Genomic DNA, 17410 nt, shown 5'->3' on the forward strand with positions numbered 1-17410 from the left:
AATTAACATGATTGAGACCTATAAATGCCTTTGGTCACCGACAATTCAAGCTCATTCAAAGGCTTTACAGTAGTTCATTTGATACACATATTCCCAACGTCTTTATTTTTTTATATATATATATTTTTTATATTTACTGAATTAAACATTAGAAAGTTTTTAAATATCAACCAAGTTTAGAAACAAAGTCTACATTCAAACACACGCTTGAGCCTAAAACATAATAATGAAAAGCATAATCCAATGTGGAAGGTTTCATGACCTTATCAATCTCGTAATTGAACCGTTTTGTAATTTCAGAGTTTTTAATAACTTACTATTCCCCTTATCACAAGTGCGTATACATGTGATCCAACTTGGAACTAGAGACAGTAACAGAAAACCTCCCATTTAAAACGGGACCCCTCCATCCAGGAAAGTTCAGACGCGTTGAATTGTTAATTTGGATGAGTAGTATGTTTCAACTTTCAACCTGTTGAAAGCTTCCAACTTTTGAAGTCCTGATCAAGTCTATAAATTATACCTTCACATTCCTTTTGGAGATCTCAAGGTTAACACTTGATTTGATTTGAGTGCGGACTCCCAGACAGTCAAAAACTTTAATTAAGCGAAGCCTCTCCAGCTAGTTAGCAATCTCTTCCATATCCTAGTTCTCCCGTCATTCCTTTTTAAATTTTGTAGCACCTATCTTATCGCTCATATGGAAACTCCAGGATCACCCCATCAATCACCAACTTATGGAAACCTAATCACTGTTCTTAGCATTGATGGAGGTGGAATAAGAGGGATCATACCAGGGACTATCCTTGCCTTTTTGGAGTCCGAACTTCAGGTAGAAATCGTACTTTTTTTGCGCGCTCATGGTGATAAGTTGGGTTAAGTTGTAACCTTCGACTTTTATTTGAACTTTATATTACCACATGCATGGCAATGTGCATTTAATTAACACAGCTCGTTTGATTAGCTACCTGCTTGCACGTTCCAATTCCAATATTAATGTTCATGATAAAAAGAATCAAATGTGTGTTGTCGATTCAAAGACTTCAAGTACATAATTTTATGTTCATTCATTTTTTAATGCAAACGTGAAGAAGCTGGATGGTGAAGATGCAAGACTCGCGGACTATTTTGATGTGATTTCAGGGACTAGCACTGGTGGCCTGGTCACTGCCATGCTAACTGCCCCAAACGAGCAAAATCGCCCTTTGTTTGCTGCCAAAGATATCAATGACTTCTATCTTAAGCACAGCCCAAGAATCTTCCCCCAGGATGGGTAATAGTCTTTGATGATCACATCATAATAGTGAATTAATTAGATTTGCATGAAGAATATTGTTTTCTCAATCTATTTTCAGTATCCTTGATATTAATTAATTATACTCCTTTTCCAATAGGTCTCCATTTGCAGCTGCTGGTAATCTGATCAAGGCTTTCAGCGGGCCAAAATATGATGGCAAATATTTACATAGCATTGTCAAGGAGAAATTAGGAGAAAAGCGATTGCATCAGACCTTGACAAATGTTGTGATCCCAACTTTTGACATCAAATACCTCCAGCCCACCATCTTTTCTAGCTATCAGGTTCGTATTTATCTCTAAATATTGTTTTCTTACTCTGCAAGTTGAAAAGAGTCATATCAACGCTGATCAGGAGAAATAACAATTCCCTCACAATACGACTTTTCGGTTCAGGTGAAGAATGATCCATCCACCGATGCTCTTCTATCTGATATATGCATTGGAACTTCAGCTGCCCCAACTTATCTCCCAGCCCATTATTTTGAAACCAAAGATTCGGAGGGCAAAGTGAGGGGTTTCAATCTTGTTGATGGCGGTGTGGCTGCTAATAATCCGGTATATATATATCTATTTATATAGTAATCTATACTAATCCATATCACAAATCTTAATTAATCTTGTATAACTACAGTTGTTGCACAAAATGCTTCTTTTTAATTAATATTTGGTGTATCGATCAGACTTTAGTTGCTATAGGTGAAGTATCCAAAGAAATCAATCGGGACAGCCCTGACTTCTTCCCCGTGAAGCCCACGGACTATGGGCGATTCCTGGTACTGTCTCTTGGGACTGGTACAGCAAAAACAGAAGAAAAGTACGATGCAAATAAGGCAGCAAAGTGGGGTGTCTTGGGATGGTTGACTAGTGACAATTCTACTCCATTGGTGGATGTTTTTACGCAAGCCAGCAGTGACATGGTTGACCTTCACCTTGGAACTGTTTTTCAAGCCCTCCTTTCTGAAAAAAATTATCTCCGAATTCAGGTATATTTCAAGTTCATATATATATATATATATATATATATATATATATATATATATATATAGACTTGTGTAATGAAGTAATTTATACTTGTGCTAAAAATGCAGGACGATACATTGACTGGAACACTTGCATCCGTGGATATTGCCACCAAAGAAAATTTAGAAAATCTTGTGAAAGTGGGTGAAGGATTGTTGAAGAAACCAGTATCAAGGGTGAATCTGGATACCGGTGTCTTTGAGCCTGCTAATAAGTTGACAAATGAAGAGGCTCTCATAAAGTATAAATCTGTTCTCAGCGTATAATTAATTAATAGCACCTTATGCCTTCAGTTATTTAATTTGATTTAATTTCCTCTTGTTTTTGTAGGTTTGCTGAACGACTTTCACACCAGAAACAGCTTCGTTTAGTCAGGTCACCACTTGGAAATGATGCTAATCCGAAATGAAGTTGATTGTTGCTCTTAAATTAATTTCTTTTTTTTAATTATTTAATTTAATTACGTACGAGATTAAATACGCTTTTCAGAATCAATTTTATTATTTCATTTAATTGGATTCGAATAAATTTGGAGAGAGGAATAAAAAAATGAGTTTGGAGTCAATAATTCTCCATTGTTTACATCTTACAAGTCTTGGAATAACGATACCACACGGTATATACTTGGCCAATGTAATTAATTCATTAACACGTTGAATATAAATCACGGAATTCTTTTCTACGCATTAAAAAAGGTGTTCAAAGAATTATAGAACTCATAAAATCAATTTCTATATTAAAAGAAAAACACTATTCTACCGATAAAAAAAAAACTAAATAAAAATTGAAGAAATAAATAGCATTTCGATTTGAATTAGAGTATTTAAAAATAGAATCAAATTTATCCAAACTGAAACTAAATAATCTAATAATCATATATGATAATTAGTTCATCCATGTTCAAAGTATTTAAAATTATAAAAACAAATAGAGGAATAAAATCCAATCCATCCAATTTGGATGGTAAGATGAACCCTTTAGGTTTTTTTGCTTTATTTTAGAAATAATAATGATTAAATTGTTTTTTAAATCAAAATTTCTAAAAATAAGGGTGTTTTTGTTATCTCCTATAAGTTTTATTATTATTATTAATAAGTTGGGTTATGAAAAAAAAATCATTTAAAAAAATTACTATAACCCAACTTAATAATAATAGAAGCTTATAGGATCAAAGTATTTCATGTATCATTTTTAGAACCCAAGTACAGCACAACCATTAATTCAAATAAAAAAATCATGAAATACAAGTATTTCATGTATTATTTTTAGTTGATTTACTATACAGATTTATTTGACGGGAAATAAATCTGTATTACCACGAGACCAGCACGACCTCTGGGCCCGAATGGACGATTGGAAGGAACCTCACATCGTGATTGCTTCTGGGGTCCACTAACACTGATTACCACCGTTAATGATGTTGACTTGTAACAGTAAGACCACTTGGGATAAAAGGTCTTAACATCATCGTATTTGGGCATCACGTGCCGTATGGGGAGGTCCATGCTTCTATTTTTTAGATCGCCAACGGCATGGAATTGTGTTGATTCAGATGCCAATAAAGCCTTTTAGGTTGCTGGCCACTGGTCGCTTATCTACTTATCACCGTTATCATGCCACCGCTTCTATTCTTGCATTTCATTAATTTCATATTTCTTTATACAATTAAGTATAATATAAAATAATATCTTTTTAATTTAAGCTGAACTCTTTTATGATAGTTCTTAATTTAAATAATATAAAAGTAATATTTTTATAGTAAATTACTATAAACACAAAAGGTCAAGGTGAATATTGTAAATTATGTTTTCGATTTTTTTATAGGAGCTATGATCTTGAACTTTTTTCTTTTGGTTTTTATCAGAAGAAAAATCCTTCAAATTTTAAACAAATAAACATAGTTTTCAATTTTTCATTGTAAAAATAAAAATAAAATGAATATGATAAATGAGCATAGTTTTCACATTTTCTTTATCTGCTCAATAGTTAACAAACTGATATTATAGCAAGAAAGTATCGAGCACCTCTGCAAACATTCATCCTACTCGAATAAATATTGGACAAACTAAGGAAATTAACTCATACTAGAGCAGATTTAGAAAAGAGTTTGGCAGACTCACGCTCTGGAGCACAACTTTATTCAGACAGCATACTGCAAAACAATCTATTCCAATTGATAAAGTTTTTCTTCAACTACTATAATCCTAAACAAATGATAAATTAAATCCCTATAAAGCTACCTCAAGTCATCAAAATTCAGTTCCACTCCACAAATTGTAGAGATTTATAAGAATTTTACAGAACCGATGGAATTGAAGAGAAATGAAACGAATTTCCCCTAAATGAAACGAATTTCCCCTTCATGATTAATACTGATTACCAGAGCTACATCATGCTCTTTCGGGGTACAATTCACTCAGCTTACTTGCTGTTGGTGGTTGCCATACATAGGGTAAGCCCCATATGCCGCAGCATACGTGCTTGGATCATGAGGTGGTGGCAGAGCATATCCATAACCATCATAAACCTGCCCTCCATAGTATGCCCCATTCCAGGGACTGCTGAAATCTGCTCTATGCTGCCAAATCCCAACAATACCAGCACAATAAACAAGCTTGAATACCAAAAACAAAAGGGAAAGAAAAAAGAGAGAGCTTGAAACAGAATATGAACTCATTAAACAGATGATTTCTAACAATTGTTGCTTTGGACATATAGTATAGAATATGACTTCAGAGAAAGTTGTAAAGATTCTCAGTTTTGATAAGACTACAATTTCAATAGCTGTCAACACTTTCTTACAAAATATGCCAAAACATCCTTCAGATGTAAATAAACAGCTATCCTACCAAACTTAAAAATAAAAACAGTTCTGAGCAAGCTAATTACACTTGAACTCTATACTGCGGACTCTTTTTTTTTTTTTTTCCAAAAAGAGTTCGTAATTATTCTAAACACATCCTATCCGGTAAGGTAATGAAAGAAAGATATGAAGTAAGGTGGCTGTGGATAGAAAGGGAGGGAGAATCAATACCTGCTTATGTCCTGGATTGCGACCCCAAGAAAGACGCACAGTTTGCTTGCCAATTACTGTTCCATTCAACTTCTGCAATGCTTCTTCCGCATTATTCCTGACAATTGAAGTTAGATAGAGAATCATGTAGTAACTCTGTAATGAAGGAATAACCAACCAATACATTATTATTCACATATTGTTAAGGCAAAGCAGAGTTACAGCCACAAAGTTTTACCTGTTGGCAAATTGTACAAACCCACATCCTTTACTGACTGGTATTTTAACGGACACTATCTCACCATACTGAGAGAAAGGCTGCTTGAGATCTTCATCAGTGACATTAGGGTCAAGCCCTCCAACAAATATCTACACAGAAACATAGTCTATTCAAAGAAAAAATATGGGCATCCTAAAGATTAAAACTGCACAAAGAAGCTGGAAATCTCACTGTTGCATTGCTGGAATCACCATCCGATTGGAAGCCTTGGGAAGAAGCACCATTTGATCCATATCCGCCTAAAAATAAGACAAGAAGAGTTCAATATGATAAAGATTCAAAGAAAGAACTTGTATGATAAAGATTCAAAGAAAGAACAGTAATCTAATACCTTGTTGCTGATATCCAGAGGACTTCCTGGGGGTTGCAGCACCAATACGCATAGGCCTGCTCGAACAATATACACCATTCATTTCAGTCATTGCCTGTGTTCTTTCAGTATCATCTCCAAACCTCACAAAACCATAACCTTTTGAACGACCAGTATTGGCATCAAATACAACTTTTGCAGATTTAACAGACTGATATTTGCTCGCAAAAGTTTCTTGCAATAAACTATCAGTAACATCTGCAGCTAAGTCTCCTACAAAAATAGAAAGATCAGGAGTATTATCTGATCGCTTGTCACCCGTGCTAAATGTTGCCCAATTGAGGCGGAAAGGCTGTTCTGTGTTAGGCATCAGAATGCCACCATAGTTCTGTAGAACTTTCTCAGCTGTGGCATGTGTAAAAAATTCCACAAACCCATAGCCCTCGGACAAACCTGTCTGCTTACTGCGAATAACCTTGATAGAAGCAATCTGTCAATATACAACACTGGTTGTCAGACACGAAAGAGCACAGTCACCAAACTGCAAAAACAAATTCTTTCATTAAAATTATAAAGAAAAATCATTCCTTTGCCTACCAGTACAGTAATGCATTGCATTATATTAACAAGTACAATAAGAATATCCACGTTAAAAGCACTAGCTCCTTGTATAAGCTAAGTGCATGTTATCAAATATAAGTAGCAAAGTTTATGCCTTTAATAGTTATCTTACAAATACGTTATTTCGACACAACAAATTCTATCATCATCAATATTCTGTTCATCGATCCACGTTTCAGTGATTCTTATTTGTTAGTGTTAGAATATCATTTTCAAACAAGTTCTTAAGGTACAAACACCACCAACGCTTTAATTACAAGCCATTCCCTACATGCTCTTCAAACTTTCAGGTATATTTAATACAACGATTTCTTCTTTGTAATCCTCAAACAATATTGAAATTAATGAAAACAATCATCTAACATGCGCATTTAAAAAAAAATGAATTTTGCTATATATGTAGGGAAAATACAAAAATATTTCATATCCATACCTCGCCAGTAGAAGCAAAGCAGGTATGTAAATAATTTTCATCCATCCAGTGATGCAAGTCACCAATCCATATAGTTTTATTATCTCCACTGGATCCTTCTCTTTGCTGCTGCTGCTGCTGCTGTACATGCGGGAGATGGTGGTGATGCTGGTACTGGTGGTACGCAGTAGCAGCCATATAGTGTTGTGGAGGCGGCAGTCCATAATGTTGAGGCGGCATGTGCTGCATTACCATAGCCGCCACCGGGTACTGCATAGGCATCCACTGTTGTTGTTGCGGTGGAGGCGGCGGTTGTTGTCCTTGCTGCTGCTGCCGTTTATTCTGCTCTTGTTGTGGCTGTGAGTCGGAACCCCTGGATTGCATCTTTCTATTGGATAAAAATGGCGTAAGAATAGATCTAATATTTATTTTTCTCTCTTTATAAATTAAATTGTAGAAAAAGAAATAGGTTTTTATGAGCTGAAAGGAAACGAATCTGAAGTTTTAGAGAGAGACGGTTAGGGTCTGAGAGAAGAGAGGATTTGTGAGTGTCAACTTCTTTTTCTTTTCTTTTCTTTTATCAGGATGGAGTTGGAAACGCGGTTATGTTTACGGCCGTCGGATTGAGGGGAGGCTTCTGATCACAGCCGTTGATTCTGATAAAACCAGGGGATATGCATGTGATACTGTTTTGGTTTTTGGCTGCCCTCATGGATCCGCCGCCAGCTGCCTTTGCTTTGCTTTTTTGGGTACTGTAGGGATATTTTCAGTTGTTTTTATATTGGTTTTGGATTTATTTTGGGTGTTTTTGGAGTGTGGTGTTTTTTTGAATTTTTTTATTTTCAATTGTTTTTTTTTGTTTTTTTTAATTATTTTATTAAAAATAAACTTTAAAAAATAAAAATAAAATTAATATAGCATTAATTTTAACAGCGGATGTAAATACATTTTATTGTTTTTTATTTTTTATATATTATAACTTTTGTGAGTCATCGACTGCCATTCGGAAAATATTCCTTATTGCTGCAAACCAGGATTTATAGGACAATGAAGTGAAAACGAAACGCCGAGGTTTTTCATGATTGGGAAAAGATGTGGTTTTCCATCGTTTCCCAAATCTAAAGTAAAATTAGTGTGAAAAAAATTTAGGTATATTAGACTGTATAATTAAAGGAAAAAAAAATCACACATACAAAAGAAGAAGAAGACAGGTTTATGTAAATACTAATTTCCTTGCCATATAAATGGTTTATAAAATCATTACATAAAATTAATTACCTCAACAATGCTGGTAAGAACTTTTTGCATAAGTTTTCTACCCGTAAAGTCCTACTTTTAATAGAATTAATGGCAACTTCATGAAAAAGCAAATGATTTGAAATTGTCAATGATGCCTGAACTATTAAAGTATATTAAAGTATGTTTGTCTAAGATGTTACTTCTGTCGTCGTTTTACATGTTTTTAATCTAAACAGCAGAAATAGAAGATAGAAGAACAAATATATAATGAAAATATTGATAGTGACATCGTTTCAAATTTAGAATTCTTTAAAACCATTAATTAGAGAGGTGAAAAGGGCAAAAATTACTAAAGACTTTCTTTTCAATACAAAACTAGATTTATTGCGTTTCGTTGCGGATCAAATAAAAAAAATAAGTTCCGAGTTATTAATTCAATTAGTAATTTAAATAATATAAAAAATATAACAACAATAAATAATTTGACAAAAAAAAAATAAAAAGAACTAGATCTAAAACTATCCAGATTACCGAACAACCTAATACTAACTTAATAGAAGAAAGAAAAAAAAAAGAAGAAGAAGAAGCAAAATGCTAAAGAAAAAATCAGCTTAAAAAAAAAAAAATAAAGTTAGTTTAACCTTCTAAACTTGATCTAATATATAAAACTTGTAACTTGTTAAATTATAAATCTGGATTCAATGAGAATTATGAAATCATTTAAGAATATTAAAAAAAACTTGAAAAAAAGAGAGAGGAAAAAACCTCTCCTCTCCTCTCCTGCTACTATTAGACGATGATGAGGTTTATTCTTTGCTTAGTGGGCTGCAAGGCTGTAACTAAGTAATACACTCCACCCAAATTATCCAAGGATAACGGGCTGCTGCTTTTTTCTTTCAACTGTTACCGGCTACTAATTAATTCCAACGATAGCTGTCTCCACACGTGGCATATTCGACCACATTCATCCCACTCCTTTAGCCCTACAGTAACAGGCCACTACTACTTTAGACGTATTATCCAATACATTCCATGGAAAATCAAAGGTATGTGAAGAGCATAAATAACAAGTTTGTTCTCCATTTCTCAATTTATTTCTCTTCTTCCTCTCAACGGTATTTTTATATACAGACGCATGAATGGTTTATTTACAGATAAATCTATGAATGAGGTAGAAATGTCCGATATACAAGACTAGTGTACAATTTTTTTTTAAAAAATATGGGGACCAAAAACCTAGAACTTTCTTGAGATGATGCTTAGAGAACAAATTGAACATCTGTATGCTGCATCCTGTCAGGTCCCAAAGCTTCATCTCTACAGTTAGTAATCCAACCAACAGCCCATCAAAGTTGGAATCGGTCTCTCTCTTCAAAGTCAAATTTTGTATCCCGCAGCTTCCTTGAAATCTAATCATCGCTAATATCAAGTCTCAGTGTTCAAAGTTCGGTGTGGCTATTGACAACAATTTCACGGTGAACATCTCTTCATCTTCATGAGTAACGGGTCTTCAGCTTCTGTAAGAATTTTAATGTCTCGGTATACGAAGGATCAGTGCGGCACACTGGCTTGCATGAATTTATGTGATCTGTCGACTCTAGAACCTGTTTCAGTGTTTTTGTGATAAAAGAGTCAATCGCAAAATTCTACAGAAGTCTAACACGTATAGCATTTTGACAGCATGTTTTGGCCTCTGAAAAAGGCTAGAGCTAGGAAAATTCTGGGAAAAAAGAAGAAGCATTTGAGCCTCCAAGTACGTAGTCATAAAATATGCAATGGTTTGGTAAAACCAACCCCAACCCTTCCAGAAGTCATAGAATCCAATAAACTCATCCACCATCTTAAAAGGTATAAAGTAGAAGGTGAAAGAAGAGTTTCCAGATCACACGTACAATAAGTTCACCAAATCCAGGGTAAGCTGATTCGATTGGCACAATTTCCATCCTCCATATCCCTCAACAATTGGAGTTACCTTGGTCTGCAAAGCAGTGCCCAGCATCCATCAGGCTGTCCATTGATCCGAACACAAGGAGAGGACGAGTATCAAAAAAGAAAGAGAAAGTTCGAATTTATTACCTTACAAAAACTGAGGACTTCAACCATAAAGCTTACCTATGAGTCACAAATACAACAGGACGATTTCCGACGGCGGCATCAACAAGCTGCTCTAACTGCTTGGAGCTGACTTCCTGCGAGTTTTAATCAGAAATCTTATAACAAAGTGGAATACTAAAAGCCCGAAGGAAATGATGTTCACAGCAAACAAGATGTCACTAACATAGCATGATTAGAAACCACGAGTACATTCACAACAAAATGACAATTTTTCACTGATGATATTATATGATCATCCAAGTTATGAATAAAAATATTAGACCCAGTTTTATAAATTGGATTGTCCATCTAATTTGGGAAATTCAAATGTATATGAGCAATGCGAGCATTAACCTTGACATGCGTGTAAATCCTCAATCTTATGTCTTGGACCATTAAACTTGACAAATCTACAAATGTTAGTATATAAAATGACTGAACTGCAAAAACTTCTTTTCCTGAAATTCAAAGTTTGACCTGCATATTTTTAATCTATTTAAAGCCATCGATAGATTGATCACCATTATTCACCAAAATAGTTTGATTAATATTTTTGAATTGTTGATAATCAAACTCCTCAAATCACACCCCTGACATAAAGTCATGCACTAATCCTACCACAATATCAACAAATTGGGTACAAACCTGAACAGGCAGGCTAGCTCCGGACCACTGTGTAAGACTTGTCTGCATTGACATTCAAACAAGAGTTAGACATTGATGAGGCTTGTGATAGAGGAAAAACCCAGTTGAGAGGCTTAAAAAGATGAATACCATTCTTTTGAATCAGGCACTTTTTTATAGAAGTATCGAAATTAAAACAAACCTTGTATTTGAGGGTAAAAAGACGAGCTCGATTGAAGTCTGCTGAAAGCCATTGACCTGGCCAAAATGTTCCTAACTTCCCTGCTTCCTCATCAATCTTCTCAACCAAGCCAGACTTAGTTGAGTGTTTGTCCTCAGCTATGCGCCAATGCTTGTAAGGCCCACCACGCAAACCATGTACAAAGACAACATCTATCTCAGGAACTTCTGAATTAGAGTCCTTGGGAAATTCCTTGCAACCGGATGACCTGGTACAATCATCTAAATCACTATTTCCAATTGAAATGCTGTTGACAGAATCCTCAGTTGAAGAAAATTTATTTTTTTGAATCATCATAACATCTATTTTTTTCACAATGCTTCCAGTGTGGCAAATCTGGATTAACCAAAAAGATCATGTCACCATAACGAGCACAATCACCTTTTCTATTTCGAGCTTCAGTCTCACTACCATCACTATTACCAGTATAATGGTTGCACAGCACATTTGAGAGAGTTGCCCTAGCATAACTCTGTGTTTTAAGGTCACGACAACCTGCGATCCTCCCATAAGCACAATCCTCTAGCCATTTACACCAGGCTTTATCTGCTAAAATAACCTTTTGGAATTTTGAAATCAGTGAAAGAGTAGTCAATAGCCTAGCCGCATGCTTTCGAATGTGAGCTGTCGGAGGAACTCGAACACTAGATGGATCATTACCATCTGCATTGGACGACTCACCAGCAGTATTAGCACTTTGTTCTTGTGGCTCAGGGACCCTAGAAGCATCATAAGTTTCCATCACAGCAAGTTTCTCATAATCATCACTCAACAGAAAGCGCCTTAGCAAACATAACACCCCAAATTCATATATTTTGTCTTGACATAAAGAATCTTCGGAACAGAGCTCTGTCAGTGCTTTGATCCCCTTAAGAGTTGCCAAAGCAGAATCTTCCACATTAAATTTAGGTGCAGAGTCTTTCTTCATGTTCTTAAGTGGTCCAATAAAAGGATCCATGGAAAGAAGATCTGCCAGAGGGAAACTATCAACAGAATCAATGTCTGTTCCTATCTGATTCCCTGCTTGATCCACAGCAGCACCTGCCAATTGATTAGCAGTCTGTGTAGCAAAAGCAATGTTGGACTGATCAATTTGAGTCTGCAAAAGTTAATTGAGCTTGATAAATGCCAGTGCACAAATAGGGAAAATAAAATACATTCTAAAAGACACGAGAAAAAAGGTTCAATTAAATCGACGACATCTATTATATGAAATGAGGGGGGGAAAACATCTCCATACCTTCACTTTGTCCGCTTTAGGCTGAGTTCCTCCTTTACCAAAGGACACCTTGCTCGAAACTAAAACTTCATTTAGCAAAATGGCTAACCAGCCTTGAGAAATTGGAAGGGTAGATGGGCCATGTTCTTCAAAAATGCATGAGAGAATTTTTATAGATGTAGATCGCATAGCAGTGGAAGAAAATTTTGCAAAAACCCAAGATAGCAGAATGCCAGACCACTTCTGACTATCTTCAAGAGATAAGTGAACATCACTGGTAGAAAGCAACTCTAATGCCTTCGCTAATGCTTCTTGTACCTGCTTGTGATTTGTTGTCCGCTTAGCTGTGTCTCTCATGAGCAGAAGACCTTTCTCTATCACTATCTTTCTTGCCTCTGGACTTCTTTCAACAGAAAGCAAAAGGGCAGACAAAGCCATCTGAGCCAAAGGGATATCATCATTTTTGCTTGCCTGTGAAATAGTAGCCAGAAGACTGAAACTCCAATCAGAAACAGAATCATTCAAAGGAAGATTGCGATCCTCCAACAGCAATTGGGCCACCAAGCTCCCATGCCATCTAACAGATCTCTCAGGTGCCATTAAAGCAGTCATGACAGCTTGTCCATCTTGATCCAGTTCTTGGATATGATATCTATTACCTCAGATGCCAATGCCCATGCTGCAAAGGGGACAGCAACATGCTGACAACGCAGGTCATCCCAGAGTCCAGAAACAACGGCAGAAGACATTTTTTCTTTTGCAAACGAATGGTCAAGCTTATGAAGCAAGGCAACTGTTTTAGGAGTGTGGCCAAATGATTCAACATGAACAGCATCAGAATGCTCCAACTCCACAAGTCCACTAGTCCTTGAAAGACCTAAAACTGTTGTACCTTCAAGGATTTTAATTCCAATACCTTCCATTCCTCTCCCACCGTCGTCATCGTCTTCATTTTCACCTGCATTGTCCATCTGTAAACCACCTTCCTCAACAACTTCAATGGCTGCAGCAATGTCCCTCATTTCTGCATTTCCTGGTAAGGGTGGCTTAAAAGAAACCTTTTCTAAGCTATCACAGTTGGATGTGACAGTATCCATGATTGCAGCCACAAGCATGCTCCTACCTTTCTAAGAATCAGAAATATCGAATGAACTACGTCTCGATTGCTGCTCCCACGAAAATGGAATATATCAATGGTAAAAAAATAAAACACTTAGAATGACTACAAAGCCTAAATATCCTTGCACATAACCAAATGAAACAGTGAAGTAAAATTGACATAAAAACCAGTCATTAAAATCTTAATTTACCATTCTCCAGACATCATTCATACACATAAATTAGACGCTCATATATAAAAGCACAACTAATCGACCACAGATGGCAAGAAATTGCAAACTTCACTGGATTCAACAATGAGCATATTTGAAACTAATCACCATTTAATCAGTCACCAACACCAAACTTCATAGAAAGTAAAAACCTCACATTCTTCTTCGGCTGGCACGAAAATATAAACCGTAGCAAATAAGGCACAGCACGAGGCCTCCCAAGAACATCAGCAGACACATTAGGATCCGCAATCAAATACGCTAATGCCCTGGCCGCCTCAGCCTGGGTACCACACCCGTTCCCACTTACCGCAACTGTCTCCAATAACCAATCCACCACCGCACCACCACCCGCCCCAACCAAAGCTGCCCTGCGTGCGGCATTTGCCGCCGCAATATCCACCAACAAAGACGCCACGCGAAGCTCAAATCCAACCCTCACCTCATGATTGGCAGAAGAAAGCACAGACCTTAGAGGTTGCCATAAGACCGACGCGGCAACGCCTGTTTGCCTCACGTGATAAACGATTCTTTTAAAAGATTCATTTGGTTTTGAAATTTTCTTCTCAAATGCAGCGTACAGAGAATTGTGATCATTGTTGCTGTTAGGGTTGGGGTTTGCGGATTGTGAATTATTATAAGCGAGGGATGCGAGTACGGCGGAGACGAGAGTGGCAGAGAGAGCGAGTACGGAGCTACGAAAAAGAGAGGAGGCGGTAGGGATATATTGGGAATTTTTGCGATTGTTTGGCGGCTCGATGGGGTTTTTAGAAGATGATTAAGAAGAGGAGAACAAGCGAGGTAGAGGGAGAGGAAGACGAAGGTAGCGTCGATTTCTATGACAGAGACGGAGCATAATTTTTTTTTCTGAGACGGAATTAAGGAGATAGAATAAAAAATTTGACAGGGAGTCTTGAGTTGGTCTATTTTTCGATGAAATTGTGGAGACCAAAAGCGGAAGCTTATGTTTTTTCGCAGGAGTGGATGGCGGGAGACGGCAGTGAGAGGAGTAGGAAAACATTTCTACGAAGTGGGAATTTTTCAGAGGATATGCGCGCCTTCTTCAGTTGGGTTTGGGTCAAAAAATTATTTTAACCATGGGAGGATCTGTAACAAATAACATGATGGGCTTTTTAAAATATTACTTGAATGAAGGTTTTTATTTTATTTTATATATATAATTATAATCTTTCATTGTATTGGGCTGGGATTTGTAGCTCTATGCAAGAATACGGACTAACACACAATCTTAAGTTTTTTTTATAAAAAAAATACCGCAGTGGTCAAAGTTTTTTTTTTTTTTTTTTTTGCAAGAAATTTATTTGTGAAAATAACACCTTAGATGAGACGCACTGATCTCATTTATATAATCTATTTAGAGGATCTTTGAATGGGAGGTAACTTATGCTTTTTCGAGTAAAAAGTATATTTTTATAGCTTTTAGAGGTGTGGTTTGTGCTTAAAAGATATTTTACCTTTGATAAAAAATCACCACACTTCCAAGCCAAACACACCCTTAAACGCGTAATACAACTTCGCGTACAATCAAATTAAAATCTAATGTTATTTTTCAAACTTTCAACTCTCAGAAAAAAAAAATCAATAAACTCGATAAACCATATTCAACACAGTTCACAACAAATCCAACACGTATAACTTGTAATTTTATTTTATTTCAAGTCAATTTATAATTAAAAAAACTTAATTAATTTATTATATCAATAAAATCAGTTCTCATGACATTCAAGATCCTTATCCAGCTACATGTAATTAAATTGAAATTTTTACTCACTTTTATTATAAACTTTTGATTCAAGACAAAGATTATTCTATCCAAAAATATTTATGGATCTTCAAAAACTCTTACCTGCAAATGGGCAAAAGAAAACATTTATCATCATCAAACTCGTACTCGTAATTTTTAAAGCTCCGACCCTGAATTTTCTCCAATTCGGAGATTTTCTGAAAATATCTGCAGGTTATGGACATGGGGCACAGAGAAGTTGTACGTGCGAATCATGATAATTAGATTTTTTTTTTATTTTTTATTTTTCCTTTAAGCATACTTTGTTTTGCAATGATTCTTCCTTATATGAGGCTGTACTAGCCCACACACCGGATTTTCGTTTGTTGGGCTACCCGTCTTCATTAACAAAAAGCTAATAGGGAATGGAAAAATACTATTTATGCAGACTTATAAACACTAGAAAATTGTAATGACAAATTTGCTCTTTCGACAAAAAATCATTCTATTGATTATTAGAGGCATGATCGTCATTGCACAAGGCTTGTTTGGTTATTATCAATTTGTTTGAGGGTAAGTTAGTCTTTTTTTTTCATTTTAGAAGCACAATAAAATAATTAAAATATCATTTGATGCAAAAAATCTAAAAATAGGGTCCAATGGTACTTTTATCTTTTTTTATACGAGTTTTTTTTTTTTGTAATAATCAAGTTGGGTAAGAGGTAACTTATCTTTAAATAAATATAAAATATATTTAAAAAAAATAGTTGCACGTGCTAACATGTGGATGTGGAGTCATCAACCCCGTTGGGCAGTGTATATGACACCTCCTGTTGGCCAAAATTAGCTTCCACCGTGTAATTGGAAGTGTCACACCGTCATCTTCTTGTTAGGACGACACGACACGTGGTGGTGTTCGGTTGATGAAGTAATGTCAATGATTTTTTTTTCTCGTTCCACCTTTCTCTTCACCTTGGAAACCGCACTACCCAAGAAAAATTTTAGAATTGTCTTTTGATTTGTGGTCAATTTTGATTTTTATTCTCTTGATTTCTATTTTTTTTCTTAACTCTTTTATAAACTTTTGAATTGTTTTCAATTACATCCCTCAATCCCAATTTGTGATTTATTTTATTCAATTCAGTTTTCATTCTTTTGATTGTTTTTTTTTTTTGCCTTTTATTAAATTGATTACTTTTTTCAATTTCACCCTCCAATAATTTTTATTTTATGTTAATTTTGATCTTCATTATTTTGATTGTTTTTTTTGTCCTCTTGGTCAATTAATTTTTCTTTTTTAATTTCACCCTTTAATAAAAAATATTTTTTTTTTAGTATTTCAATTTTGATCCCCATTACTTTAATTGTTATTGTTTTGGATCATTTTGTGTAATTAATTTTTTTCCAAGTTAAACCTTCAATATTTAATTTGTTAGAAATTGAGTTTTGTGATTTTTCCAGATATGATGCTTCAATACTAAATTAGATTGTCTCAAGCTATTTTTTATGTTTTTTTACTCAATTTCACCTTTTTGTATTTATAAATGTGCAGCTACATTATTTGCACTCCTTTACATTTTTTTTTTCAGATTATCATTATTATTTTTTTAATTTGATTAATTTGCTATTATTATCTTTTTTTTTAATGATTTGATTAAAATAAAACCAATTTATTTAATCCAATTGATTTTATAGCTCCGGTCACAAATTTTTTTTAATTTTTTAAAGCCTGTTTGCACCACCTAAATATCAATTTTTAACGAAAGAAAAGCCTCATGGTATACCACGTGATAGTGAGAACTAACGTTTTTTTTTTTTTTTTGTAAATTGTAATGAAAGTACTGTTGGTGTCAAGCGATATTGTTGCTATAAATCAAACCTTATTTAGGTGGGACCATCTAATTTTACACGGTAGAAATACAATGGATAATGAACATCTTATTCTCATGAAGAAAAAGGCACA

At 35.1% G+C, this 17410-nt stretch overlaps 2 protein-coding genes and 1 pseudogene across 2 annotated transcripts; 1 reads left to right on the forward strand and 2 right to left on the reverse strand.

Annotated features, from left to right (window-relative positions):
* The first annotated feature begins 566 nt into the window (after positions 1–566).
* On the forward strand, positions 567–2901 carry LOC7476076 (patatin-like protein 2). Its single transcript, XM_002301158.4, has 7 exons — positions 567–832; positions 1092–1273; positions 1395–1581; positions 1693–1854; positions 1980–2282; positions 2388–2560; positions 2650–2901. The coding sequence occupies exons 1-7, from the start codon at positions 701–703 to the stop codon at positions 2726–2728; spliced, it is 1218 nt and encodes a 405-aa protein (XP_002301194.2). The 5' UTR covers positions 567–700; the 3' UTR covers positions 2729–2901.
* A 1512-nt stretch (positions 2902–4413) lies between these two features.
* LOC7462894 (polyadenylate-binding protein RBP47) lies at positions 4414–7535 on the reverse strand. The gene is made up of 6 exons (XM_024596288.2): positions 6977–7535; positions 5944–6412; positions 5784–5851; positions 5571–5701; positions 5354–5450; positions 4414–4897 (listed from the first exon to the last, which is right to left on the reverse strand). Exons 1-6 carry the CDS (start codon positions 7337–7339, stop codon positions 4736–4738), a joined length of 1290 nt encoding a protein of 429 aa, XP_024452056.2. The 5' UTR covers positions 7340–7535; the 3' UTR covers positions 4414–4735.
* Positions 7536–9256: 1721 nt separating this feature from the next.
* Positions 9257–14798, reverse strand: LOC18096304 (uncharacterized; annotated as a pseudogene).
* Between the last annotated feature and the right edge of the window lie 2612 nt (positions 14799–17410).

The sequence above is a fragment of the Populus trichocarpa genome, chromosome 2, assembly GCF_000002775.5.
Source record: "Populus trichocarpa isolate Nisqually-1 chromosome 2, P.trichocarpa_v4.1, whole genome shotgun sequence".
Taxonomy (NCBI): Eukaryota; Viridiplantae; Streptophyta; class Magnoliopsida; order Malpighiales; family Salicaceae; genus Populus; species Populus trichocarpa.

What these genes read in the sequence shown, in the direction of transcription:
- LOC7476076 (XM_002301158.4), top strand. Translation starts at nt 701, where the DNA reads ATGGAAACTCCAGGATCACCCCATCAATCACCAACTTATGGAAACCTA. An exon ending in TTTTGGAGTCCGAACTTCAG is followed by an intron (nt 833 to 1,091) that starts GTAGAAATCGTA and finishes GCAAACGTGAAG; the next exon opens with AAGCTGGATGGTGAAGATGC. An exon ending in GTGTGGCTGCTAATAATCCG is followed by an intron (nt 1,855 to 1,979) that starts GTATATATATAT and finishes TGTATCGATCAG; the next exon opens with ACTTTAGTTGCTATAGGTGA.
- LOC7462894 (XM_024596288.2), bottom strand. Translation starts at nt 7,339, where the DNA reads ATGCAATCCAGGGGTTCCGACTCACAGCCACAACAAGAGCAGAATAAA. An exon ending in CTCTGGATATCAGCAACAAG is followed by an intron (nt 5,852 to 5,943) that starts GTATTAGATTAC and finishes TCTTATTTTTAG; the next exon opens with GCGGATATGGATCAAATGGT. An exon ending in GCAATCCAGGACATAAGCAG is followed by an intron (nt 4,898 to 5,353) that starts GTATTGATTCTC and finishes GGGATTTGGCAG; the next exon opens with CATAGAGCAGATTTCAGCAG.